The sequence below is a fragment of the Dipodomys spectabilis genome, unplaced genomic scaffold (assembly GCF_019054845.1).
Source record: "Dipodomys spectabilis isolate Male_0828 unplaced genomic scaffold, ASM1905484v1 ptg000043l, whole genome shotgun sequence".
Lineage (NCBI taxonomy): Eukaryota > Metazoa > Chordata > Mammalia > Rodentia > Heteromyidae > Dipodomys > Dipodomys spectabilis.
In genome coordinates, this window is record NW_024870720.1 from 22,715,048 (window position 1) to 22,742,493 (window position 27,446).

The window sequence follows — 27,446 nt, forward strand, 5'->3', positions numbered from 1 at the left end:
TAGAGCAGAGAACAGACCGCAGGAATGGGCATCAGCTTGTCATCAACTCCACTGCTTAAATGGCGCCATTTTTACTTGCTTTTCTACAACACTTAAAATAGTATCTGCTTTCCCCTCCCCCTCAAGTCGTTTAAATAGGGATATAGGTGGACCCATTGCAACAATGAAAAGTACAAGTGGTTATGTCGAAAATGAACTTTACAACTTTGGTGTGGAGGACGGGGGGGTGGGGGGTGGTTGGGGGGGGACGGGGAGAGGATGGGAAGGGATAGGAAGGGGAAACAAAGGAGGAGGCTACAATGCTTGATAAGAAATGTACTCATTATCTTGCCAATGGAATTGTAACCCCTCTGTACAGTATTTTCACAATAAAAAAATAAAAATTAAAAAAAATAGTATCTGCCTCTTGCATTGTACCTGCATATCTGTGTGTGTATGTGTGTGTGTGTGAGAGAGAGAGAGAGAGACAGACAGACAGACAGACAGACAGACAAATGAGACATACAATAAATATGTATTGTTTGGAATAGGTATGTACCTAGACCAAGCTGTAGAAGTATTAGTCAGGTGCTTTTATATTGTCATTGTTAATATGATGAACATCATCACTATCACTTTGTAAGAACAGAATGGGGAAAATCAAAAATTTCAAAATGCTTAGATATATTTAACAATTTTGAACCAAGCTATGTCTTTAAATATCACAATAGCTTCATCCTCTGTCCTTTATTTCTGAGTTAATAGAATCATCTTGTTTAAGACTAAAAGTGTAATGGCAGACAAAGAAATTCTATAGATTAATTTGACATTTTCTCTAAGGGAAAAGATATAGAATGAGTTATATGAATAAAAAGGTCTTATAACAGAGAAAGGAAACAATATATTGAAAGAAACCCAAAAGAATCAAGAGAAGATGTAAACAGAAGTTAAAAAAATAAAAGTAGGAGTACAAAAATATCTTAAGAACTGAAAACTAAAACAAAAAATGAAATATCAGACTGACCTTCAGACTTATTCAAGGCCAAATAACATTTCTGTGAGGGAAAAATATTTTCTGTTTTTTCTATTTGTTTGTTTATTTATTTATTTTTGTCAGTCATGGGCTTGAACTCTGGGCCTGGGCACTGTCCATGAGCTCTTCAACACGAGGCAAGTGCTCTACCACTTGAGCCATAGCACTGCTTCCAGTTTTCTGGTGTTTAATTGGAGATAAGAGTCTCACAGACTTTCTTGCTTGGGCTGGCTTTGAACCTCAATCCTCAGATCTCAGACTCCTGAGTATCTAGGATTATAGGCCTAAGTCACCGGTGTCCAGCTTTTCTGTCTTTTAATGAAAGTTTTGAAATTGTGATGGCTTTCTGATTCTACACAGCAAGTTTTATACTAGTAGTAGAGAATCAGAAAAGGCAGAATACATGAGACAAACATTTTTGTCTCCAGGACCAAAACAAATTAAAATTTCTTTGGGAATTACAATGGAATTTGAACATTATTTAAGGCAAAATTTACATTTAGCTGTGTAATTGTGTAAAAGATTAGTTGCAATCTGTGCTTACTAAACCTACAAAGTCTAAGAAGCTTTTACATTTTTTTTTTTGCAATAAATTAGTGACTGGGCATGTTGACGTATCTAAAATTCCCAACTATACTTGGTGGTGGGGAGCAGTTTAAGGACTAACTAGGTGAAAAGTTAGATAGATCCCTATCTCAACCAACAGGCCAGACATAGTGCTGTGCATCAATTATTTCTACAATGAGGGTAAGAATAGAAAAGAGGGATCGCAGTCCTGGTAAAAATGTGACTCTATTTGGGAAAAAAAAAGTGGAATATGTGGTCCTACCACTGGATAGAGTTCCTTCCTAGAAAGTATGAGAGCTTGAATTCAAACCCCAGTACCACTGAAAATATGTTTGTTTTTCATATATTGGACAATGATGAATGAGATAGAACAAAGAAACAGAATTTTTAAATAATAGTTAAGGTTTGCGATGTCAAATCTAGTAATAGTTCTAGTTTCAAAGATCCTAATATAATTTTAAAAAATTGAAATGAAGCAAATATATAGCCTAAAAATTAAGAGGAAAACATAGAAAGAAGGAAAAGAAGGACAAGGTATGATAAAGAGAGACAAAATGTTCTTAGAAAGTTAGATGTGGCAATGTTTTATTTTCTTGAATTGCTGAATAAGTACTCTAGCACTGAAGGTATGCCCATTTTGTTTTGTTTTTGTTCATATATTCATTGTTTGGTCCAGCGGTTGACTTATATCTCAAAATACTTCTGCCTCCACCTTCCTAGTACCTGAAATTATAGTTGTACACCACCACATCTTAGCTTGCAATCATGTCTTCAATTCCAAGAAAAACTGACATAAATTACGAGCAAGGATCACAACATAATAATAGTACTTGATTGTATACACATTGCATCATACAAAGAAACATTATGTTTTACTTTAAGGTAGTAATATTTTGCCAATTTCTTATATTTGTATTCAATTTATAATAACTTTTTGCTAGTACAAACAAGACAATTATTCAAGGCACATAATAATTGTTCAGTGTTAAGACAGTGATCACTTATTTATTTTTTATTTTTTTAGATTTATTGTATGTGTGTATGTGTGGATAACAGAAACAGAGAGAGAGAGAGAAAAGAGAGAGAGAGAGAGACAGAGAGAGAGAGAGAGAAAGAATATGAATTTTGGGGCTTGAGTTCAATGCTTGGGCAGGGACTGTCCCTTAGGTTTTTCACTAAAGATTAGAGCAGCTACATTTCTGGCTTATGGATGATTAATTACATGTAAGTGTCTCATGGACTTTCCTGCTGGCATGAAACTGCAATCCTCAGATCTCAGCCTTAGTAGCAAGGATTACAGGCATAAGCCATGGATACTTGGCTTGGTTGTGATACTTTAGCATTACCAATTATGTATACCTATAAATAAAATTCAATATTTTATAGTTTATCCTATATTTATTACTATTAATCTTTAAGCTTGATTTTTAAGGCAAGTGGCATTTTTCTTCATGTAAGCAATATAATCTTTTTCATCTTGTCTTTTGTTGATACATTCTCTCCACTTAATTAATAATTAAGTTTTATCTATATTTTCAAATTAAAAACAAAACGTGGCACTTCCTTAAGATTAATATAGATCAAGACCTAATATGAAGCGAATTACTCCTGAGGTCTCTTGGAAATCATATTTAATCTGTATCAGCTCAATTTCCTCAACTGAAGAAGAGAAAGAAAATCTATACCTAGCAGACTCTCAAGTTTAAAAAGTTTACTTGGTATCTAACACATAGCTGAATCTCATAATGCATAAATAATGTTTGTAGCTCTGCTTTCCCCATTAAAAGAAAAAGCCATATTCCTTTCTTATTAGGATAATTGTTTCATTTAAGTTAGTCAAGACAAGTAACTATTATTTTAATTGAACTATTTTCTTAATGAAGATAATGTTTACTGACTTTACCGAGGTTGCTGTTTCAAAAGAAATGTTCTTTTTCAGACTCACATTATCAAGAATGAAATCAAAATACTTCAAGCCAAAATCTCCTTCAGTGAGAACCTTGTTCTTGTTACTTGTGTGACTTCCTAATTAGTGAGAAAGTAAAAGTCTTTTAGCTATTTTATTGATGAGAGGAGAATTCTAAACAGTCTAGTTAGGGCTAAGAAGTGAATGCACAACAGGCTCCAAGTCAGAATCACAACTAACTCATTCACAATGCTGGTTCCCACATCTCAAATGAAACAAAACAACATTAACCACACAAACATAACTTGAATAAAATCTCTCTTCAATGCTTTGGAATCCAGAATTTTCTTTTTTTTATTGTGAAAATACTGTACAGAGGGGTTACACTTACATGGTCAAGGTAATGAGTACATTTCTTATCAAGCATTGTAGCCTCCAACTTTGTTTCCCCTTCCCATTCCAGCCTCCCCCTGCCCCCCTACCCAACCCTCCCCCCCCCCCACCAAAGTTGTAAAGTTCGTTTTCGACATAATGACTTGTATGTCTCATTGTTGCAATGGGTCCACCTGTATCCCTATTTAAACTATTTGTTTTTCACCTTCCCCTCCACAAATTATAACAACATCAAATACAGTGAAAGCAGGGGTTATACTGTGGGGGAAGGATATACAAAGCAACTAAGAAATAAGCTTATTAATGTGTTAGAAACAATCGCATGAAAGAAAAAAAAACATTTGAATACGTATCTTAGGGTTCATTTCCCTAACATCAACTTGTCTGACCTTTTCTGCTTGACTCAGATAGATACTAGTTATTGCAAATAAGGGAAACCAGGGGACCTATGTTTCTTTGGGCTTGGCTTATTTCACTGAATATAATTTTTCCAAGTCTTTCCATTTTCTAACAAATGGGACAATGTCATTCTTTCTGATGGAGGCATAGAATTCCATTGTGTATATATACCACGTTTTCTTGATCCATTCATCTACTGAGGGCCATCTGGCTTGGTTCCATATCTTAGCTATGGTAAATAAGGCTGCAATAAACACTCTCTTCAATCTAGTATTAAAATGCCTCGCTACAGCAATAAGACAAGATGCAAACCTAAAGGGGATCCAAATAGAGAAAGAAGAAGTAAAACTCTCCCTCTTTGCAAATGACATGATTTTGTATTTAAAGAATCCCATAGAGGGGCTGGGAAGGTGGCTCAGTGGTAGAGCGCTTGCCTTGCATGCCTGAGGCCCTGGATTCGATTCCTCAGTACTACATAAGCAGAAAAAATAAAAAAGCCGGACATGGCACTGTGGCTCAAGTGGTAGAGTGCTAGCCTTGAGCTGAAGATCTGTGAGACAGTGCTCAGGCCCAGAGTTCAGGCCCCACGACTGGATCCAAAAAAAAAAGAATCCCATGGAATCCAGAACTTTCTACACATGGTTTTCCTTAGCTGTTTACAGGAAGAAAATTAAAACAAAGTTAACTTAGGTGTCTAAGAATATATTAATATTAAAAGATCTAAAATTGATTGAGAAATCTTAGCCTATTCACTTCTCTCTTAAACACATCTATGTTTGCTTATGCCAAAAGTCATTCACCATTTGGAGGTTTACTTTGAAGTGTCAATTATAGTTTTTACCTGAGCACATACCTACAGTAACTATAGAGCCACCCTGTCCAACCAAGAATACAGCAATCCTATATGTTTCTAATCCTGTTTGCTCTTTGAACAAGGCCTTATTTGCTTATTTTTTTTCCAATCTCTGCCTCTATACTGACTCCTTTCCTGCCTGAATTATCTTTCCACTTCCTAAGGTGGAGATCAGAAAAGAAGGGCAGAGTAGGGTGCTGGTGGCTCATACCTGTAATCCTAGCTACTCAAGAGGCTGAGATCTAAGGATCGCGGTTCAAACCGAGGCCAGACAAGAAAGTCCATGAGATACTTATCTCCAATTAACCACCTGAAAACCAGATGTGCCTCTGTGGCTCAAGTGGTAGAGCCCTGGCCTTGAGCTGAAGAACTCAAGGACAACACCCAGGCCCAGAGTTCAAATCCCATGGCCAACAAAAAATAAATTAATAATAATAATAATAATGATAAGGGGCAGAATCTCCCTTACAGCCAGATCTAGTAGCTTTGTCTTACAGGGTGCATCATGGACACTTCATTACACATCACACAAACAGCAGGTTCAGCTTCCAGGTCACTTTAGTCAAGGTGATACAGTTATCTAATCCAAGTACATTTTAATGGAAAACATAAAATACCCTAGTAAGACACAGACTTTAAAGCCAACATATCTGAGTTCAAATGTCAGCTTGCCACCTTCCAGTTTTAGTATGTGTGATTTCAGCGAAATTAACTTTCTGAGCTTCAGTTGCCCCAGAAACTAGCTCACAGGATGTTGTCAAGCTTAAAAGAGAATATGAATAAAACATTTTAGAAGTACAGGAACGTCACAGTTCTTTGCATATGTGTCAAACCTTCTTGCCTTACCACCTCAGTTAAAATATACAGACATCTCTTATTCAGAATCTTAGGTCTTCTTTCTTGAAACTCCTATCATTTCTAGTATATTATTGCCTTTTACACTCCACTTGAAAGTCAAAGTATTCCCTTTGGCCCACTTTTGTGTTTTCCAGGAATACTGTCCTTGTCTCCTCAGCTTCAATTCCATTTCCTTGTAACTCCACATGAAAATAACTTCTACCCCCCGCTGAGGTCTGATCACCAGAACACTCTGTCCAGTCTCTCGATGATGACAAGTTACCCTCGGTTAAGACTTTCACCTTCATTCGATTTTTTTTTCCCAAACTCTGATTTTTCACCCAAACTTTATGTTTCCAGAATGCTTAATTCCTTCTTCCTTCAGTTCCAGATCAAGAGTTTTTATTAATGATCTCACCAGCCCTGTCACACACATTTTAATCACTTACAGCATGCCTGGTTGGTCTGCTTGCTTTCTCTCTTAAACTGAGACTAAATTTTTGATGATATCATTCAAACAAACAATACCCAGAATTCCCCTAATGTTACTGTCTTAGAAGTTGTTGGCCTGGTGCAGATAGGACAGAATACATACGATTCCTTGTGCTGGCCACAGGCCTTTCTCAATGGGCCATACCAGAGCACTGATAGGAATACAGTAAGCCCATCTTATTTGTATGTTCATTGCATATGTTTTACCCAAGCATAGTGAAAAAATAATAAATACATCAAAAGAAATTTCATAACAACATTTTAAATTCCCATATAAATATAATGCAACTCGGTGGATATAAAGAAACTCTCTAAAACTTGTTTTTGCATCCACTTGTGATCTACTCAGTGATTCCTTGCCCCCAAAATTTTAATCATTGCCCACAAAATGCAAATAGAACCCACAAAGCCAGGTTAGAATTATAGTAATTCTCCAAGGCTAAAAAATGGCATAAAATATGTTTAACTGATGTAATCAAGTGAGTGTTTTTGTTTTGTTTTGTTTATTTCCTTTGGTGAAAAGTGCATGTCATCAGTGAAAGCTGACAAGGTTTTGAGGAAAATCAATCAAGTATCTGCAACAGAGTTCTGAACTCGAGATTCTAAGCATTCATTACTCTTAATCAATGGTGGTATCTCTGGATACCTTGTAGTAATCAAGGATGAACTGTACCAACAAATGCTAGTGCAAAAAAAGTGGAATCAGAAACTATCTTTGCCGGGCGCCAATGGCTCACGCTTGTAACCCTAGCTACTCAGGAGACTGAGATCTGAGGATCACGGTTCAAAGCCAGCCCGGGCAAAAAAGTCCGTGGACTCTGATCTCCAATAAACCATTAGAAAACCGGAAATGGTGCTGTGGCTCAAGCCTTAGAGTGCTTGCCTTGAGCTGAAGAGCTGAGGGACAGCGCCCATGACCGACAAAAAAAAAGAAAAGAAAAAAGAAAAGAAAGAAAAAAACAATCCCTTCCTTCCTTCTTTTTTCTTTCTTTTTTTCTTTCTTGTCATAGGGGCTTGAACTCAGGGCCTAGGCATTGTCTCTACCACTTTAAGCCACAGTGCCACTTTTTTTTTTTTAATAAGTTTTGTATTGTGAAAATACCGTACAGAGGGGTTACAACGACATGAGCAAGGTAATGAGAACATTTCTTATCCAGCATTATTGCCTCCTCCTTTGCTTCCCCTTACCATCCTTGCCCTCCCATCTTTCCATCACCCTTCTCTCCTCTCCCCTCCCTCCTCCCCCCCACAAAGTTGTAAAGTTCGTTTTCCACATAGCCTCTTTTACATCTCATTGTTGCAATGGGTCAACCTGTAGCCTTATTTAGACAATTTATTTTTCCCTTCCCATCCACAAATTATACCAACATCAAATACAGTGAAAACAGGGGTTATACTGTGGGGGAGGAACATACAAAGCAACAAAAAAAAAATCACCTTATAAATACATTCAAAATAACAAGAAAGAAAAAAACCACATGTGTCCTTAACTTGGGGTTCATTTTGCCTAACATCATCTGATCTGACCTTTTCTGCTTGTCTCAGACATATACTAGAGCCACAGTACCACTTCTAGATTTCTGGTAGTTTTGGGGGCGTTAAGTCTCTCTTGGGAACTTTTCTGCCCAGCTTGCTTTGAACAGCAATCCTCAGATCTCAGCTTCCTGAGTATCCAGAATTACAGGTGTGAGCCACTATTGCCCAGCTTTCAGAAATAAAAACTTTAAGTCCTACTATTTGTCTTTGGTTATCAAACTTTTGAAAGGGTTCAAAAAAAGTAAATCTAACTAGTCTATGAAGACATCAGTAAAACAAAATGGATCTGCAAACTCCTGTCCATTATGCTGAACCTGGACTATACAATGACACATAAGTCCTGGATTCTAAAGACTCAGTATGGTTAATTTTACTTAGTTACTCATAGACAGATGAGCATCTGCTATGTAATCATATCGGGAGCATCTTGTTCCTGCTTACTGCAGTTCGTATCTGTAGTACATAACTTAAGCAGCCATCAAGCCTATCCCTTGTCAACCAGTGCAATCGTCAATCCTATTTACTCGATCTTCCTTCGTGTCTTCATTTTGGCTCACCCCAATTCTTTATTCTCGCATTCAGTGTGCCTTGGTTTGCCTTTTAAGTTAACACAGACATCAAAGATGTTTTGCTAATTATTGGACTTCATGAGCCTCCTATCTTTAAAATTGAATACAGGCTTTGAAATCATGATTAGAAAAATTATTGTGGGGGTAATAGAAAAGGTAGAGTATGGATTGGTTTCTTATGTTACACATTGAGAACAATAAAGGCTCAGATCCTGGTCATTTGGTAAGAAAAAAAAGAAAAGCTCATATTAAAATAATAAGACAGAATTTTATTTTTGGTGAAATTGTTGACAGATCTTTTCTTTTTACCCTCACTGAAAACAAATTCCCTTTATTCTAGACTTAAATTCATTTTCACCCAAATAAACAACAATGTTCCCTCAAGTTTAAGTACATTATCCTACAGTTTCTTCCTATATGGTTCTTAGGAACTCCAGTCTGACAAAGCTTACATTAGTTTTACTTTAAATTCTCTCCCCTTCCCATTTCCCAACCACTGGCTGTGCCAAAGAAAGCTACTGCTGTCACCATATAAGGAACCTCATTGTTGTGACATTTCATTTACTAGGGCAGCAACATGCTTGAAAGGTGGCTGCCTGGTTCTAAATAAAGTATGGGAGACAATCAAATGCAGTTAGGTAAATCAATGTTGACATATTAAATCATGCTTGAATCAAGAGAGCAAAAACAGATGACACACAAAACCTTCCAAAGAGAATTTAAAATAAATAAATAATACAGGTCAGTCTGGTTCTACAAACAGAAGCTGTCGACATTGGAAAACATTGAGAGATGGTGACTGTATGGGAAAATTGCTCTCAGGATTAGGCAATGACGTTGCTTTCAGATGGTCAGGACATAACCCAGTTTAAACAGGAAAAAGATGCATGAAGTCAACACCACACAAGCACACTGCAATCCTATCACCTGGCTTTTCTAATCCATGAAAGGCAGATTAAGATTTGATTCTTTATATTAGAAACATCCTCATAAAGTCCTTTCAAAGCCCATTGAATTCATCTAAGGAAAAGCCCTTATGCATATGGAGTAGCATATTATTATTCTCCTTTACAATCTCACAGCAGGAGCGATGCGGCATTCTTTCTCCAAGTCTGATGCCTGCTAATAATTCCATCAAACAAATGGAGTTAGCCATCAGTCAAATTATCATTTGCTCTAATTGTTACTTTCTCCAGACTGAGGCTGTTCTTTTTTTCTTTCCTTTTCTTTTCTCCAAACTACACCTTAATAATGCTCAAATGAGGAAGACATCTTCAAGCTCCAAAGAGATCAAAGTCTATTGACACATCAATTTAGTTCTTGTAGATAAAACCTTAAAATCAACCTGAAATGTAGACAAAGCTTGTGAACATCAAATAGAATTAAATGTTGAAAGGTAACATGTGCTCCACACATACTGCTAACAATAATTAAATACACAAAAGCATTTAGTGCAGTGAAACTAGTTAAGAGAGTATGCACTGCTTAAAATCATTCTTTTTATTGTTATTGCTAAAGATATCCCTTTTAGAAAGAAACATACAAGAGTTAACAACTCTATGCTTTCCTACTTTCTAATTATCACATGTCTTTCTGAATAAATATATAATGAAAAATTTGAAAGCAATATATTTACATTCTAAATACAAGGAAAATATTTTATGAGCAAGCAAAACAATGAATATAGACCAGTTAGAAAAACTAATAGATTATGATGATGATGATGCCAAAGATAGATGATGGATGGATGGATAGATAGATAATATAAAAACAATTAAGCTAAAAAAAAAACAATTAAGCTGATCTTGGTATTAGTTTCTAATAGAGAGTTTTTGTGCAATCCTCAGAAGAGCTAGAAAGACTTTCTAGGCTAATATACAGGGTAATTATAATGTATAAATTTGGACAGATGAAACTTGAAATATTTATTACTAATGCTATATACAAATATATATCAGTCAGTGAAATTAAATGTCATAATATATTAAAAAAATTAAAATCAGAACAGAAAGTTTAAAGTTGAATAAAACATTCTAAATGTAAATGTAAAAATGGTATGATATCAACAATACTTATTTGGCCCCCACTCCTGCTGTAGATTTTATTTCCCTATTTTCCTAGTTGTATTCTAGATAAAACAAAATATGAGTTTCCATGAATGCGATTTTTAGTACTAACTACTTAAAGCTACAAAGCATTATTCTCAAAAAACAAAACTTAAGTTATACATAATTATTCTGTTAAAGAATTTTTAAAATATTTTTATTATAAAGATATTGTACAAAGGGGTTACAGTTATATGAGTAAAGTAATGAGTACATTTCCTATCAAGAGTAGTTACCTCCTCCTTTGTTTTTCTCCTACCATCCCTTACCTCCCACCTCCCCAACTCCTCCCTCAACTCCCTTGATGCTGTAAAGCATATGTTTCAATATGGTGCCTTATATGTCTCATTGTTACAATGGGTCAAAGTTCTAAAAAGTTCTTAAAAAGTGCCTATGCTTTTCGACATAGCACAATAAAAACATATTAAAAAAACAAAGGAAGAGGCAACAATGCTTGATCAGAAATGTACTCATTACCTTGCTCATGTGATTGTAACCCTCTGTACAGTATTTTCACAATAAAAAACTTATTTTTTTTAAAAAAAGTTCCTATGCTGCCTCATGCCTGCCTTTAATCCTAGCTACTCAGGAGCTGAAATCTGAGGATCACTTTTCAGAGCCAGCCCTGGAATGAAAGTACATGTGACTCTCTTATCTTCAATTTACCTTCAAAACAGGTGGAAATGGAGCTGTGGTACAAGTGGTAGACTGCCAATCTTGAGCAAAGAACCTTAGGGACAGTATCTAGGCTCTGAGTTCAGGCCCCAGGGCTGGCACAAAAAAAAAAATGCAATGTAATCTGCCTAATGACTTTTTTGTAAGTGTGACTAGCAATGATAGCTTTGAAGTAGTTGATTTGCAGAGAATATTTTGGAAATGGAAAAAGACAAAAGAGAAGAGACATAATTAATAAGCAAACCATCTGTAAATTAGACTGATTAGGAAATAAAATGTATTTGCACAGTTTTCTCCACTTTCTATGTTTTTATCTACTTCTAATTTGCCAAATGTTTTCTACTTATAACTAAAATAGTTAATGAGAGTGAATTTATAATCAAGATAGAGTTAAGAAAAAATGCTCAATGCAAGATCTCTTATATCACTGCTTCTTATATATAAATGCACATACAAACCACCAAGGGAACCTGCTAAGTTTTAGATTCAGATTTGCTGCCTAACATTCATTTCTAAAACATTATAGATAATGCCAATATGGTTAGGATGGCATATCACTTCAAAGGAGATGAACATTGCCTATGTTTACAAACACAGTTTAAAAGTGAATGTTATAACTTTTAATTTCTCAAAAAAGGATGAGCATAGAGCTGTCTGATTTTAGAATCCTCACCCACATAAAATACAGGAGAGATTTGGAAATATAGTCTGTATCACCTTTAAGAAATATCTCAGTTTACTGCCAAATGAAATGAATCTAGAATATGTTGCTTCCCATAGCAGAATATTTCTACTGATATTCAAGTTAAATTAGTCACACTTACAAAATACACATCTCCTTAATTCTTAGGAATCTAAACTTTTTTGTTACCTTCACATGTAGCCAGTCCATAAATATATTGACAAATGCATTTCATTCTATAGGCATATGTGGGTTGTGTGTCTGTGTGTGTGTGTCTGTGTCTGTGTGTGTCTGTGTGTGTGTGTCTGTGTCTGTGGGTGTCTGTGTCTGTGTATAAAATGTAGGGGAAATACACACTCAGGAGAGAGTCTTGATTCAGAAACAGTATTTGTATAGTAGGGAGCAACTTATCAATCATTCATATATCTGGCTCATATTTATGATCACTGTATATATAGTTATATATGTGTGCATATAGCACATATGTCTAGTTAGGGATGAAAATAGTTCTTGGCATTAGCAGTTTTCAACGGAGACTGAGGATTTCTAAAGATACTTAAAAGCAATTTTTACTTTCAAATGGAGAAGTGTATCCTCTGTTAAATCTACTAAACAGAGACGAAAGACACTGCTGAATACCCAACAATAAACAGGACACTACCCGTACCCCACTTTCCACCACAAAAATATCTGGTTGAAAATATTGAAGTGGAATTGTTGAGAAATATTGTATGGAAAGAAATAAAATCAAAACCAAATGTGGAACATGCTCTGAAACTTTAACAGAATTGATCCAAAACTATTCTAGGGAGCAAGTGAAGCTATATCATTATTCTCATGTGTAATGCTGGTAAATTCATGGAAGAATTGGACTATGGTAACTGTCTTGGTGTAGGTGGTGTAGGTGGTTCTTTGCAGCAGAACACACACACACAGGCACACACACACACACACACATATACACACACATACTGCTTATAATTTGCACTTCTGAAATCATCCACCTTCATTCAAATTTTGAAATTAACATCAGTTTCCTTGTGTTGCCCAGAACAACATACCTAAAAGAACCAAAAGTTCAACCCCTTTGATGCTTTTTTGGTAATGTGCCTAATTAAAAATAACTAGGCTCCCCAATGTATAATTACATAAAGACCTAATACACTGTATTTTCAGCCAATTTTGTTTCAGTCATAAATATGCACTAGAAGTATGAATGATCGACATACTGCTCCCTGCTGTATCAGTACTGTTTCTGAATCAAGGCTCTTTCTGAGTTGGGTATTTTCACTACATTTTCCTTGCTGTGCAATCATCTCCCAGTAGGACAATTAATAAGTGCTTTTTCTCTACTGCCTTTGACGTGTAACCTCCTTTACGCTGTAGTTTAGCATGTGTTATATACCCTCTTCACTGACTGGTTTTGGCAGTGACCCACATCGAAATCTCTTTCCTCTATTTGATATAAGTGAAACTATAATTATCTAGGGCTAATTTCAAATTACTACTTCATTCCACTAGCAACTGATGAAGATTAGTGGTCTTGCCTTGCATCTGAGTAAGTTAGCAACAGCATCACAAGAGAACCCAGCAGGCAACATTTGATTCATGTGAACTCAATTACTTCTGTCAAACACATTCACTTCAATAAAAACGAGAAACTTCCAGAATGGGTTTTTTATTTATTTTATTTATTTTTTTGCTAACTGTTTTATATTCTTTTTTCCCCCTCACTTGGCTCTTAAAGGGAAAAAAATAACATGAATTTTACCAGAAGTAGTCATAAATAATGTGTATGGAAACACACTTACATAAAGGGATTTCAAATATTATTAGTTTCTGAAAACAACTTTTCTAAGAAATAAATTTGTATACTGAAAGTTTATTACTGAAACTTGAGGCACATTAATTAGCATTACAAAATTAACATATACTAAGTTGTAGAAAACATAATAAAAAGTGTTATAGTACTTCACAAATCCCCGATTAATCTGGGAAAAGTGCTCTACTTCTCTCAGAAATAGTTAGAAGACCCAGACCCTGATGGCTCTTGGCTGTAATCTCAGCCACTCAGGAGGTTGAGATCATAAGATTGAGGTTCAAAGGCAGCACAGTCAGGAAAGTCTATGAGGTTCTTCTCAACAATTAACTACCAAAACCCAGAAGCGAAACTGTGGATCAAAGTGGTAGGACACTGGCCTTGAATATTAAAGCTCAGAGACAGTGTCCAGCAGTTCAAGTACCAGGACTGGTATTATATTTTTTCAAAGAAAAAACTCTTGTTTCCTATTTTGGAGTTCATTTCACTTAGCATCATCTTTTTTATTAATCTTTATTTATTTTTTGTGTTTATATAGTACCAAGAAATCGAACCCAGAGCTTCATGCATGCTAGGCAAGCACTCTACTACTAAACTACTTTCTTTGACCCACTTAGCATCATCTTATATGGTCATATGTACATAACTATTGAGCTAGTGTGATCCTCTTCAAGGACTATCCTAGACATATACTAATTATTATAAATTATAAATGAGGGAAACCATACAGTCTGTTTCTTTGGGTCTGGCTTCCTTGAGATTTTTCTTTGTTGTTGTGAATTTATTTTTTTTCTTACATTCTTTCTTTTATTACCTCTATGGTTTATCCCTTGTGGTCACTGCATTTGATTTTGGTACCCTGTGTATTGTATATATGTTTATCGTAATTAGGGAAGGGAAGGGGAACAACAAAATGGTGAGACAAAGGACAAAGGGCGAACCAATGCAACAGCGATACAATATGTTGGAAATGGACTTTAAAACTTGGTGGGGGGCAGTGGGGGCAGGACATTGGAGGGAAAGACAGTGGGAGAAAAATGAGAGAGGGGGTAATAATGTGCGACAAGAAATATACCCACTACCTTACATATGTAACTGTAACCCCTATGTACACCTTGACAATAAAATTAAATTTTAAGAAAAAGTTCAATGAGAGGAAGTTATGTGGATATAAGTGATCATGAAGTAGTACTATATTAGCCATGGTGCCTGAATCCCTACAGTCTATCTTTGAGTATAAAGCATTATGATTTATTTAGTTGACCAGCATTTTAACCCTGAAGTCAAAGGCCTTGCATCAACCACAACATGCCTGTAGGTATATTAGGCCACATACTTATATTCAGACAGTGACTACTGACTGGGTCATTCTCTAGCACAAACTCAATAAATATTAATGGATGATAATTGTTACAGCACATATGTTCAAATTTCAGCTTCTTCACATAATTGCATTCTTAATTAATCTTAACTTAGTTTGGTTATTAAAGAAACTGAGTAATTAAATGTGCTTATGTAAGAAGGTTCTTCTACAAATATATTACAGAATGTGATGTTTGGGGCTTGGCAAAATTCACTAAATTTGTCTCTATGCTGTTTAATATATGAACTGTCAATCACTTCATATCAGTTATATGATTTAATATCTGGAACATGAGAACTTGCCCTGAGAGTCTTAGGACCAAAAAGAGGATCAATTTAAAAGCTTTTTTTTTTTTTTTTATAATTTTTAGACAGTGTAAAGAGATTTCTATAGATTATATAAAAAGGTAAAATAAATGGACAGAAAACAATATTCTTGTATGCCTTTGAACATTCTCTTTCTCTTCTTTTGGTTTACTTTCCTTTCTTTCATTTTGATTTCTTTCTTGTTTCTGAGTTCAACATTCAGCACTCCTGCCATCAAGCAGTATACAACAAGCATAATTGCAGAAGGCAAGTCATTAATCGAACAACAATTCAAGAAATAGGTACAAAATCATAACTCTAAGCAGTTCTATGAAGGGAAGATGTATGAGTAAATAACACTGAGGCTTAACATTGGTTCAAACACTTAGGAACAGCTTCTTTGAAATAGGGAAATTGTAGCAGAGATCTGAAGGCTTAGTAGGAATTAATCAGAAAGACAAAAGATAGAAGAAGATTCCTGGGACAAAAGAATCACAAAGAAACAAGTGATGCCAGTGAGAAAAGTCCCTTTGAGAAACTGAAAACAATTCATGTGTTTAGTGCATAGAAGAGGAGAAGAAGCACAATTTAGGAGGATTCTAGAAAGAAGGTTTAGGGAATTAAAATAAAGCACCACTGAACTGTGTATCATATGGAGGTTAGAGGACGAAGCTATATCTGTGTGTGCACTGACATATGTGTGCATTCTATATTCACATCAGTCAAAAATCAAAACTAAGCTATGTGTGGTGGCTTAAGTATAATCGTAGCTACTTAGGAGAACAGGACGGATAGAATTTCAATTGGAGCCCATCCTGGGGCAAATATTTCACAATGTCCCATCTTGATGAACAAAAATCTGATGCATTCTTGACACCCCAGCCATGTGAGAAGCTTAAATAGAAGAGTCATAGTCCTTGCAGGTGTGGACAAAAGTAAAAACCTATCTCAAAAATACTGAGAGTAAAAGTGGACTGGGAGTTTCACACTTCTGGTAAAGTGCCTGCCTAGCACGTACCAAGTGCTGAGTTCAATCATCCGACTACTACATAAAGATACATTCATCATTTTCAAAAATAGTTATGGCTGTCTAGAAAAAGGACATAGAAGTGGAGAATTTTAGAAGATTGCTAATTGACCATTTCAATAAATACTTTTAGATTAATTAGAAGTAATTAATAAGTAGGAAAGCAAAAGAGTCCTGCATTTCTAGCCCCTTAGGGATAATTATTCTCTCATGTTCAGAATATAGAGTGACTGAGAATCCTGGAGACACAGCCACGCCACACACACATATACATGGACAATTATGTAGACATACATGATATAAGAAACTCATCAAGACTAACTCTGACTTTTAAAATTTCCAGAACAATTCTTCAACTTTTATCCATTTACTTAGTGAGTTAGTCATTCAACAATGTGTTATTTATCAAAAAATTATTTTCCATTCTTCCCAGAGTAGCTATATACCAGCCATGCACTGTAAAACAACCAAGAGCATTACTTATATAGAATAGGTTATATGAAACTCTCTGTGGTGTGTGGAGTCTGTATAATGCTTTGTCGCTGATAATGCTTTCACTAGCAGGGGAACCTGATAAATACATGACTAAAAGTAAAGTCGTTTAATAGACTTTTCTATAGCACAGCAGTCAGTCCTTCTGTCTCTTGGATCTTCTCAATTATTGGGTTTTGAAAGGAGAAAGGAAAGCTGTATGGATTGAATTCTTACACTAAAAATATTGTTTGATAAATTCCTTTCTTAAGATATCTTCATGTTAAATTCCAACAGGATATTCTAATACCATCAGCAGTCAAAACTTTCCCTGTAGAATTTTAGAGGATTTTACAGCCTGTGTCAATCTGAACGAAGAGAGAAGTCATGAAAGTCATCACATACTCTAACTATTATAACCAAGACCATACAGTTAAAACATTATTTTGTAAATAATTGATAAATACAACATTTTAGTTAAGTATATTTAAGGGATTAACTCTTCTATTCTAATTGTATATGATACATAAGGTCATGCTAAAACTTCTTAGAAAAGTTAGGATATTAGCTAAAACTCTCCTTTACATTCAGTCCTGTCCAAACTTTAATACATTTTCTAGACACATAAGCATTTCAGAAACATTTTTTGGGGGGAGGGGTCAGTCTTGCAGCTTGAACATTAGGCCTGGGTGCTGTCCCTAAACTCTTGAGCTATTGGCAAGCAGCCAGCACTCTACTACTTGAGCTATAGCACCACTTCCCATTTTCTGGTGGATAATTAGAGGTAAAAGTCTCAAGACTTTCCTGCCACGGCTGGCTCTGAATTTCAATCCTCATATCTCAGCTTCCGGAGTAGATAGAATTACAGGCATGAGCCACTGGTGTCAGACAAACTTTTCTTTCTCTCTCTCTCTCCTTTTTTTAAGTGCTTTTTTATTGTAAAAATACTGTACAGAGGGGTTACAGTTAAATGAGCAAGGTAATGAGTACATTTCCTATCAAGCAATGTTACTTCCTCCTTTGTTTCTCCCCTACTATCCCTTCCCTCCCACCTCCACAACTACATTCCCCTCCTCCTCACCTCCCCACCTAAATTGTAAAGTTCGTATTTCAACATAGTACCTTGTACATCTCATTGTTACAATGGGTCAACCTGTATCCCTACTTAAGTATTTTGTTTTTTCCTAAGCTAAAGAAGTGTATATACAAGATGCAGGGCACTGACATCAAATACAGTGAAAACAGGGGTTATACCATGGGGGAGGAACATACAAAGAAACAAAAATATCACATGGTACATTATAAATAAAAAAACACTTGTCTCCCTGTCTTAGGGTTCATTTTGCTTAACACCATCTTATCTCGTCATATGTACATAGCTTTTGACCTTTTCTACTTGTCCCAGACATGTACTAGTTATTGCAAATAAGAGAAACCTATGTTACTTTGGGCCTGGCTTACTTCACTTAATACAATTTTTTCCAAGTCTTTCCATTTCCTAACAAATGGGATGATGTCATTCTTTCTGATGGAGGCATAGAATTCCATTGCATATATATATATATATATATATATATATATATATATATATATATAATGTGATATATATATATATATATATATATCACATTTTCTTGAGCCATTCATCTACTGAGGGGCATCTGGGTTGGTTCCATATCTTAGCTTTGGTAAATAAAGCTGCAGTGAACATAGTTGTGCTGGTAGCTTTAATATGATCTTGTTTGTGATCATTTGGGTAAATGCCCAAAAGTGAGATTGCTGGGTCATAGGAAGCTCAATGTGGAGTCTTTTGAGGAACCTCTATACTGCTTTCCAAAGTAGTTGAACAAGTTTACACTCCTACCAACAAAATGCAGTAGGGTTCCCTTCTGGCCACATCCCCTCCAGCATTTGTTGTTATTAGATTTCTGGAGGAATATCAATACCACATTTTAAATTCTTCTACAAAGCCATAGTAATCAAAACAGCTTGGTACTGGCACAAGAACAGACCTGAAGACCAATGAAATAGAGTTGAAAACCCAAAAAAGAACCCGCAGACCTATAGCCACCTAATTTTTGATAAGGGAGCTAAAAAAATAGAATGGAAGAAAGACAGCCTCTTCAGTAAATGGGGCTGGCAAATTGGTTAAATACCTGTAGAAAACTAAAATTAGATCCTTATGTATCATCCTGAACCTTACATATGAACTTCAAACGGATCAAATATCTTGAAATCAAAACAGACACCCTGAAAACGTTACAAGTAGGAATCGGAGAAACCCTAGGTCTCCTAGGCACAGGCCGAAATTTTCTCAATAGAGCCCCAGAAACACAGCAAATCAAAGAAAGGTTGGACAAATGGGATTGCATGAAGTTGCAGAGCTTCTGCATGGCAAAGGACATAGCTAGCAAGATCAATAGAAAGACCACAGACTGGGAGAAGGTCTTCCCTAGCCATACAATGGATAAGGGTCTCATATTCCAAATATACTTGGAACTAAAAAAATTAAATCCTCCAACAACAAATCCTCAAAGAAACAACTGTCCGATAAATAAGTGGACTAAAGATTTAGAGAGAAATTTCACTGAAGAGGACATAAGAATGGCCAATAGACACATGAAGAAACGCTGAACCTCTCTAGCCATAAAAGAAATGCAAATCAAACAACATGTATGTCCCTCCCCCACGGTGTAAGCCTTGTTTTTACTGTATTTGATGTTGGTATAATTTGTGGAGGGGAAGGGAAAAGACAAATTGTTTAAATGGGGATACAGGTGGACCCATTGCAACAATGAGATGTACAAGTTGTTATGTCGAAAAAAGAATTTACAACTTTGGTGGGGGAAGGGGGGTGGGTGGGAAGGGATAGTAAAGGGAAACAAAGGAGGAGGCAACAATGCTTGTTAAGAAATGTACTCATTACATTGCCCATGTAATTGTAACCCCTCTGTATGGTATTTTCACAATAAAAAAAGGCAGAAAAGAAGAAAGAAAGAAAAATAAAGAACAACACTGAGATTCAACCTCACTTTTCTTTTTTACATTGCCAAAACTTTTAGGTGGGTGAATAGATGTGTGCTTGGGGTGGGGGGGGAAAGGGGGTGGGTATGAGTGAGAGAGAGAGAGAAAAAAAAAACTCATCTTTATAAAGATGAAGTTTAACTTAAAGTTTAATTTGAACAATTATAGAATCAATTTTAGAAAAAGTTTTAAAGTACACGAAACAAGAATTAACAAGGAGGGAGCCAAGGAAACAATGATATTCACAAGACAATATGTTGGAAATGATCTGTACAACTTGGGAGGGGAACTGGGAGCAGAAAAGTTGGAGAAAAATGAGGGAAAGGGGAACAAGTGTGACAAGAAATGTACTTACTACATTACTTATATAAGTGTAACCCCTCTGTACATCACCTCGTCAATAAAAAGAAAACGTAAGAGAAATTTTAGTATACCTAATGTGCTTCTGAAAGAATAAATAAATCAATATCATCATTACCTACAACTCATTTCCCAGGTTTGTTTTCCTAGATCTAGGACCAATTCCTAGTGAAGCCTAAACAAATCAGCCAGGTTCCTGAAACTTCCAGGTGAGACAATAGGCCTGCTTAGTGCCTCTTGGTGAAAACAAGTTCAAGTTCCTAAGAACAAGAAAACTATGTTTTCTTTTACATAAGCTCTTCTTCCCTGTGACAAAAGTATTATCCTGCTCCAGAAAGCCATTGATAAGAATCCAAGATTACAAAGACAACTCACCACACTGTGGGCAAAATTAAAGCATTTTCAAATGAACAGGGAAGCATGCATGATCAAGTTTCAATTTAGGAGCAAAATTAAAATAGGAAAAAAAAAGCCTCTAAGTGCAAATTACTTTGAAATAACCTTTTTGTATTGGTTCTATCTCCAAACCATTATTTTCATGGGACACTGCTCATTATGCATTTAAAAATGATCAGTGAATTCTTAAAATGAAAACATAAAACAGCCACCATATGTAAACAACATAGTAAACTAAATCTGACTGATTTACAAACATTTTCCTGAGAATATCACATAGTTATTTCCGAAGAGGTTTAAATGCCAGTTAAAAGCAGGCCAAAACAAGCCACTTCTAAGATTTTTCCAATTACATTCCACACAAGAAGTGATGATTAGGAAAAATAAAAAATAAAAAAACTTCATAAAAAGAAAACCAGAGTAGTAAATAATAACCATATCATGAAAGTTATTCACCATTTCTCTATGTTATTCAATAATAAAACTTAAGAAAACAAAGTGAATACGCAACATTATACTGCAAGTCAGACACCGAGTATTAATTATGTATATCCCATAAAATACTGCATTAAATCTTTGGTGGTTGCCAGAAAATTTAAAATTCAGAGAGGAGAGAAATCAAACTGGAAGGGAAATAATCTCCATAAATTAACAAAGTAAAAGGTCACTTGCTCATAATCAGTGGAGGAAATACATATACATGATCCAAAGGAAGCAGAAAAGCCCTCGCAGATTTACAGGCAAGGTCTTACCTTGACAGGTACCATTTTTCTCTTCATATCCCGCCTTGCACATGCATTTTCCAATGGGCACCAGCCACTCCCCTTCTGCGCTGCAGTGCATTTTGGGAGGATCATCTGTCACCGAATGATTGACACAGGAGCCTGAAACCTCAAGCAACTGTGAAGAATCCGCTCCGGTGATGGTGTCAGGGAAGACGGCCAAGTGTCGTACCACGGATGGGCATTTCTTATAGTACACACGCACAGAAACCAGAGCAATGCAAGCACCGACATCTTGGAAAGCAAGATAAAATCCCTTTTTGCTCAGAGGCCCCACATCTCTGACCTCTGTGTTCAGTTTCATGACTCGGTCACCAAGATCAAGTTCTGTAAAGCTTTCATCAGCAGCAATGGTATCAATTTTGATATATTGGTTTTCCTTCATGTTTCTCCCATTCTCATCATCTGACTCAAAGTAATACATGTTAAATGTTTCCTTGCAGGTCCCCAATCCTCCAGGAAGACTGTTGCAATCCCGCAGAGTAAATTTGAGTTCTATGAAGATTCTGGAAGCACCTTCGTTGGAGATCCAACTTGTCAAAAGCCAGTTATTCTGATTCTGTTCCATCACCTTGCATACTTGGTATGTGTGAATAGGGGCATAGTTCTCATCAACTTCACCAATTTCTTCCCACTGTACAAGATGAAAAGAAAAGAAAAGAAAACTTTTTTTTAAAAAATTACAAAATAATCCTGAAATATTGCCAACACCACCAATGGAATCAAATTACTACATGGCTATGTCTCTTTCACAGTTGAGAAAAATGGCAGAATTATAGAGAGGATTTGGAGAAAACATTCACATAAAAATAAAAAAAAAAACATTTTGATTCTGGAGATTGAACATAAGGTTTCAAATATACTAAGCTTCTATGGCATCACTCCTTTCCCAAGAAAGTAAGAACACACTCATTATCTTCAGATTAGCTTGCACATAATTGCATACAAATGGTATGTCCCTTATGGGAAAAGTAGTGCATTTCAGAGAAAAAATAAATGCAAGAAAAAAAAAAAAGAATGTGGCTGAGGTAAACAAGAACGGAGAAAGGAAAATAGGTATATTTGGGGGAAAGATAAGTATATAAACAAAGGATAGACACTAGATTTCAAACAGTGTTCATTAAATTTCAAGCTTTAGTGTTTGTAATCTGCATTCTATGGAACTATTTGGGGATGGTGGAACCTTGAAGGAGAGCTGAGTGGAAAGCACTTAGTCACTGTGGTTTTAACCTTAAAAGCTATATGACACTCTTGCCCTTTCATTTGTTCTCCTTTTGGCCATGAGGTGAGGTAGCTTTACTTTACTACACCTTCCTGAAATTAAATGCTACCTCATTCAGAACTACAAACAAAAGGGCCAATTGATCTAAGCTTAAATTCTCCAAAACTTTTAAACCAAACAAACCTTTTCTCCTCATAACCCACTGATCTCAAATATTCAGTATAGTAGCAGAAATCTGACTAGCACAGGACACAGCTTTAGAAGAAACAATAAAGGTAAAATAAAACGAGAAAAAAAAGTGAGAGCAGCCAGCAAATAAGGAAAAGAAAAAAAATGTTGCACGTGTAAGCAGTCATTTATTTAATCCTGTCATATTTTAAATAGCATGTCAATGTAATAAATATTTGAAAGAGAAAGCATTAATTTAAGCCAATAATAGATCATTATTTAATTGAACTTATCTTTTCAGAATGTTTTTACTAATTGGATAGCTAAATATTTATTCTTGGATTGATCTATAGAGGAAGATAAAGACAAAAATTTTAGATTTATAATATGGGTAGTCTTGTCATTTGAAATATAAATTGACTTCTTATTGCATCCTAACAAATTAATTTCTTCTTATTGGTGCATTATTTGATTCATAGTTATTCTCATATTTCTGAGAGATATAAAAGTAACTAAGTAAGATTTATATAGCTTCCAATGTATAATTTGTTCATCTTGGATTTGTGAGCCTATTTATTTCCTGGTAAAATACTTAAGCTATGAGAAACCCAATATCCCTTTACTTCTTGAAAAATTTTAGAATCAATGTTTTACTCTTCATGAGTATGTCCTTACAACTGAAGTAATTTCCTAAACCTGTATAGGATCCATGTGCATTAAACTTGATGTACTTTATTTTAACTCATTAAAATCATCCTGTAATAACACTCTGCAATGAACCCATATAGTTTTTCAATAAACTGAAAGTGTGTGATTTCAGACTTATACCTGAAATAAGATAAACTTTATAGAACCTGATTTATTTATGCATGAAATCTTCTGTTTTGTTCAATTAGTGAAATGTATACAGGGTAGGCACTAGGGATGCAAATAAATCTTATACCCCCAATGGCCCTTCTCAAAACTCTAGCTGCCAACAGACAGGCTTAAGCAAAAGGTGCTAATGAGATAAAACTGCTGAGCTCCTTAGATTCACAAGAGAGAGACATTAAGATTTTATCTTGCCTAACAACTAGCACATTATGGTGTTATAAGAAGCTTTAGTTCTTTCATCTAATCTCATTTTGTCTCATCTCAAAATATTTTAGCTTCTGATTTTCTAAACCAGTCCTCTATTCTATCATTTTTTAAAATTTAACAACTTATGTTTTCTTCCCTAGTGATTTAAGTAATTGTCTCTTCAATATATATGGCTCCTATTTGTCATGAAATCTATTTAATGCCAAAAATTACCTCAACTAACCAAATAAAAGCAGGAAAAAATGATCCACTTATTGTAACAATGATAATTTTTTGTGTTAGGAAAAAAGAAAGCAGCACCAAAGTTCTTCTCTTAAAAAGTAAATCAAATGTTACATTATTTGTTTAAATATTTGTTTTATCTTAGGGTATTATTTGGAAATAAAATACAAATGAATTTTAAATCATTTGCCTCAAGTCACTTACATAAGACTCATTTCCACATCACATGATCCAGTATCATCTTTCTAGCAACTAAAAGCAAGCAGAACAGCAGTGTCCTCCAAGATTATATGCCAAGAAATTCACAGTTTTCATGTGTACAAAGTCCACAGTAGCGCAAATATTACTAAAAATTCACTTTAAGCAATCTTTGACAAGAGGGCTTAATAGTTACTTGTTAAGATGACAATTTCAAACCAAATGAATGAACATCTTGCTCACAAAATTCTCAGTTAATGAGATAAAAATGCAATTTTCAATGTGCAATCTGCTGTAGTAAAGTTTTATTTATTTCTTTTCTTTTCAGGACCTCCTACCCCCCCCCCCAAATTAAAGATTACATTGCATGTTTTTTTTTCTTTTATTTTTGGTCAGGATAAGATTTGAACTGTCTTGACTTGAAATCCTATAAAACTCAGCTACCAAAGTAGGTAAGATTACAGTCATGAGCTTCAGGTGCCCAGTCATATTTTATATCTCTAATGGGACAGAAAGATTACAATTCAGAAGATAAAACTGGTAATACATTCCCCTTGTTTACCTAGAAATGAATACATTAATGAGTGGGTAAAACTATTTCATGCATTGCTTTGTTATCTGAAATAAAACACTTTCACAGATTCTCCTTCTAAATGTCATCTTACAATACTTAGCAGAAGCCAGCAGTGAGAAATAAACAAGATGAACAAAAATAAAACTCCAAGAACTTAAGAATGTGGCAGTAACATTCGTAGATTTTTTCAAAATCTACCAAGGATATTATAACAATGTAATGGAGGGCTCAGTCAAAAAACACTTATTTTCTGTTCAGTCCTGTTGGGTTTCCTATGATTCTGTAGTTTAACCAACATATTTATTGACCCTTTGGTTACTTCAACTGGCAAGCATGAATGTTTGGGGAACTGCAGGTCACTCAATAAAATAAAGTGTGTCCTCTCTTGGTCTGTCAACTTTACAAAGCCTATTTTTTGAGCCCATACATTCCTCAGAATTTGTTTCCTCATTCTTTTCAACTCTTTTGCCTTAAAATCAAAGGGTTGATGTTCACAGTATCTTGGGTTGGTTTGGCTTCTCTTCCAGAGGTTTAAAATTATTCCACCTTCTTTGGGTCCTGAAGATTGAAGAGATTTGCATTCTAACCCTATGTCAGTCCAGACGTCCCTTGTCAGCCATATTTTTCAAAAAAATAGGAAAGTAGAGAAATGATCTTCATATTTATTTGTGTCATGAGTTTATCTTTTCCTACCAAAGTCCTTAAGAACCAGTTTCTCCTTGCAGGACTCTTATTATAGGCTTTCTGTCTTAAGCCTGCTCACACTTACATATTTTATACTATTCTCAGTTCAATGTGTCTGTCAATTACAATGTTATTTTTACCCCTTCAGACTTTGAAAATACTAACTGAAGACACACAGGCTAGACTATAATCTTTTACATATTTGTGTAAATATGTACATACATTTTTCCTCAAATCTGCACAAAGAAGCATCCTGCAATCATAATAAGTTTTGAACTTTTTGGTTATCAGAGTTACCAATCATCCAGTTCTGTTAGCATTATTTTATGTCTATTTACATTGATTCTATATCAAGATACTAAAGTGAAATGATAAGTTTGTAGTAGAATCCTGAAGTAATATATTTGATTGGCCTTGTTTAACAAAAAGAATCTAGTTCAGAGCTGAAGTTTTAGTCCCTAATCTTGTAATATTTAGATGCATAAACTTGACATCTAAAAGCTTTATAATCTGCAGTAAAGTCTGAAACTCTCTCTCCAGACTTTGAAATATCAAATATAAAATTTCAGGAGAGGCCTTAAAAGAGTTGGTTTTTCTTACCATTTTTAGAAATCAGACATTGAAGAAATCAGACTACAGACAGAAAATTTTAAACTCTCAAAACACCATGAAGATGATCTAAGCATCTCTACAATTCAGCTCTACTTCTCATTTCTTGTCAGCATGAAATTACCTTTTATGTGTGGATCTGATGGCAAAGATCCTTTGATCAACTGCACTCATTATAGGAAACATACATACAAAAATAGAAGCAAAAAGCCAGCCTCACATGTGTTCATTCATCTGTGAATTTTATACCCCAATCACATGCACGTATATTGGCATGTATGTGTGTATATAAAATATATGGGGGAGGGGGTAAAAAAAAATAAAATATATGATAATCACTATGTAACTGTTGGACTATTCAGACAGAGTTGATTAGGGGGAGAGAATGATGGAAAATGGAAAACATTGAAACACATTGATTCTCTACATGCAGATAGCATAGCAAATCTTTTTTAAAATTGTTGAATAATAGGTAGATGTGAACTTAGAAATAGAAATCAATTGACAATTTTAATCTGCCTGAATTATTATGTATTGTGTGTGGAATATTATGATGAAAATACCACGTACAATTAATATATACTAAACAATTAAAGAAGGATAAGAAAGAAAAATAGGCCCTGCTTGGGGAAAGATACCATCAGGAATGGGGAAAGTCAATTGAGAGGGTATATGAGGGTGAAGAGGTTTGAAGAACTTTATTAATATGCATAGGAGTAGAAATATGAAATTGTTTTAGAAAAGACAGGCATGATGAGGGAAGCAATGGATGGGGTAAGTTTGATGGAGGTATATTGTATAGATGTCTAAATATGTCACAATGAAAGTTTCTTTGCCCAAATATTATAAATTAATACAAAATCATTAAATAAATTAATGTTGAAAATAAAAAATAAGTGTCCTTCTCTCCAAATCACCCCAACTTCGTAAGTTCAAAATAGAAAGGGTAAGAATTATGAATTTTCTAGCCAGGCGTTGGTGGCTCACGCCTATAATCCTAGCGAGGCTGAGATCTGAGCGTCTCAGTTAAAAGCCAGCCTGGGCAAAAAAGTCCATGAGACTATCTCTAATAAGAAACACTAGAAACACAGACCTTGCCCTGTGGCTCAAGTGGAA

The 27,446-nt window shown here is 35.2% G+C and overlaps 1 protein-coding gene across 5 annotated transcripts in view; it reads right to left on the minus strand.

Moving 5' to 3' along the window:
• Positions 1-27,446, minus strand: part of Epha5 (EPH receptor A5) — a 293,039-nt gene that overhangs the window by 197,857 nt on the left and 67,736 nt on the right. For all 5 annotated transcript variants that reach the window (XM_042678116.1, XM_042678115.1, XM_042678119.1 and 2 more), the window contains one exon: positions 21,544-22,207. In XM_042678116.1, the coding sequence (XP_042534050.1) occupies positions 21,544-22,207 (664 nt within the window). The remainder of the gene's footprint in view (positions 1-21,543; positions 22,208-27,446) is intronic.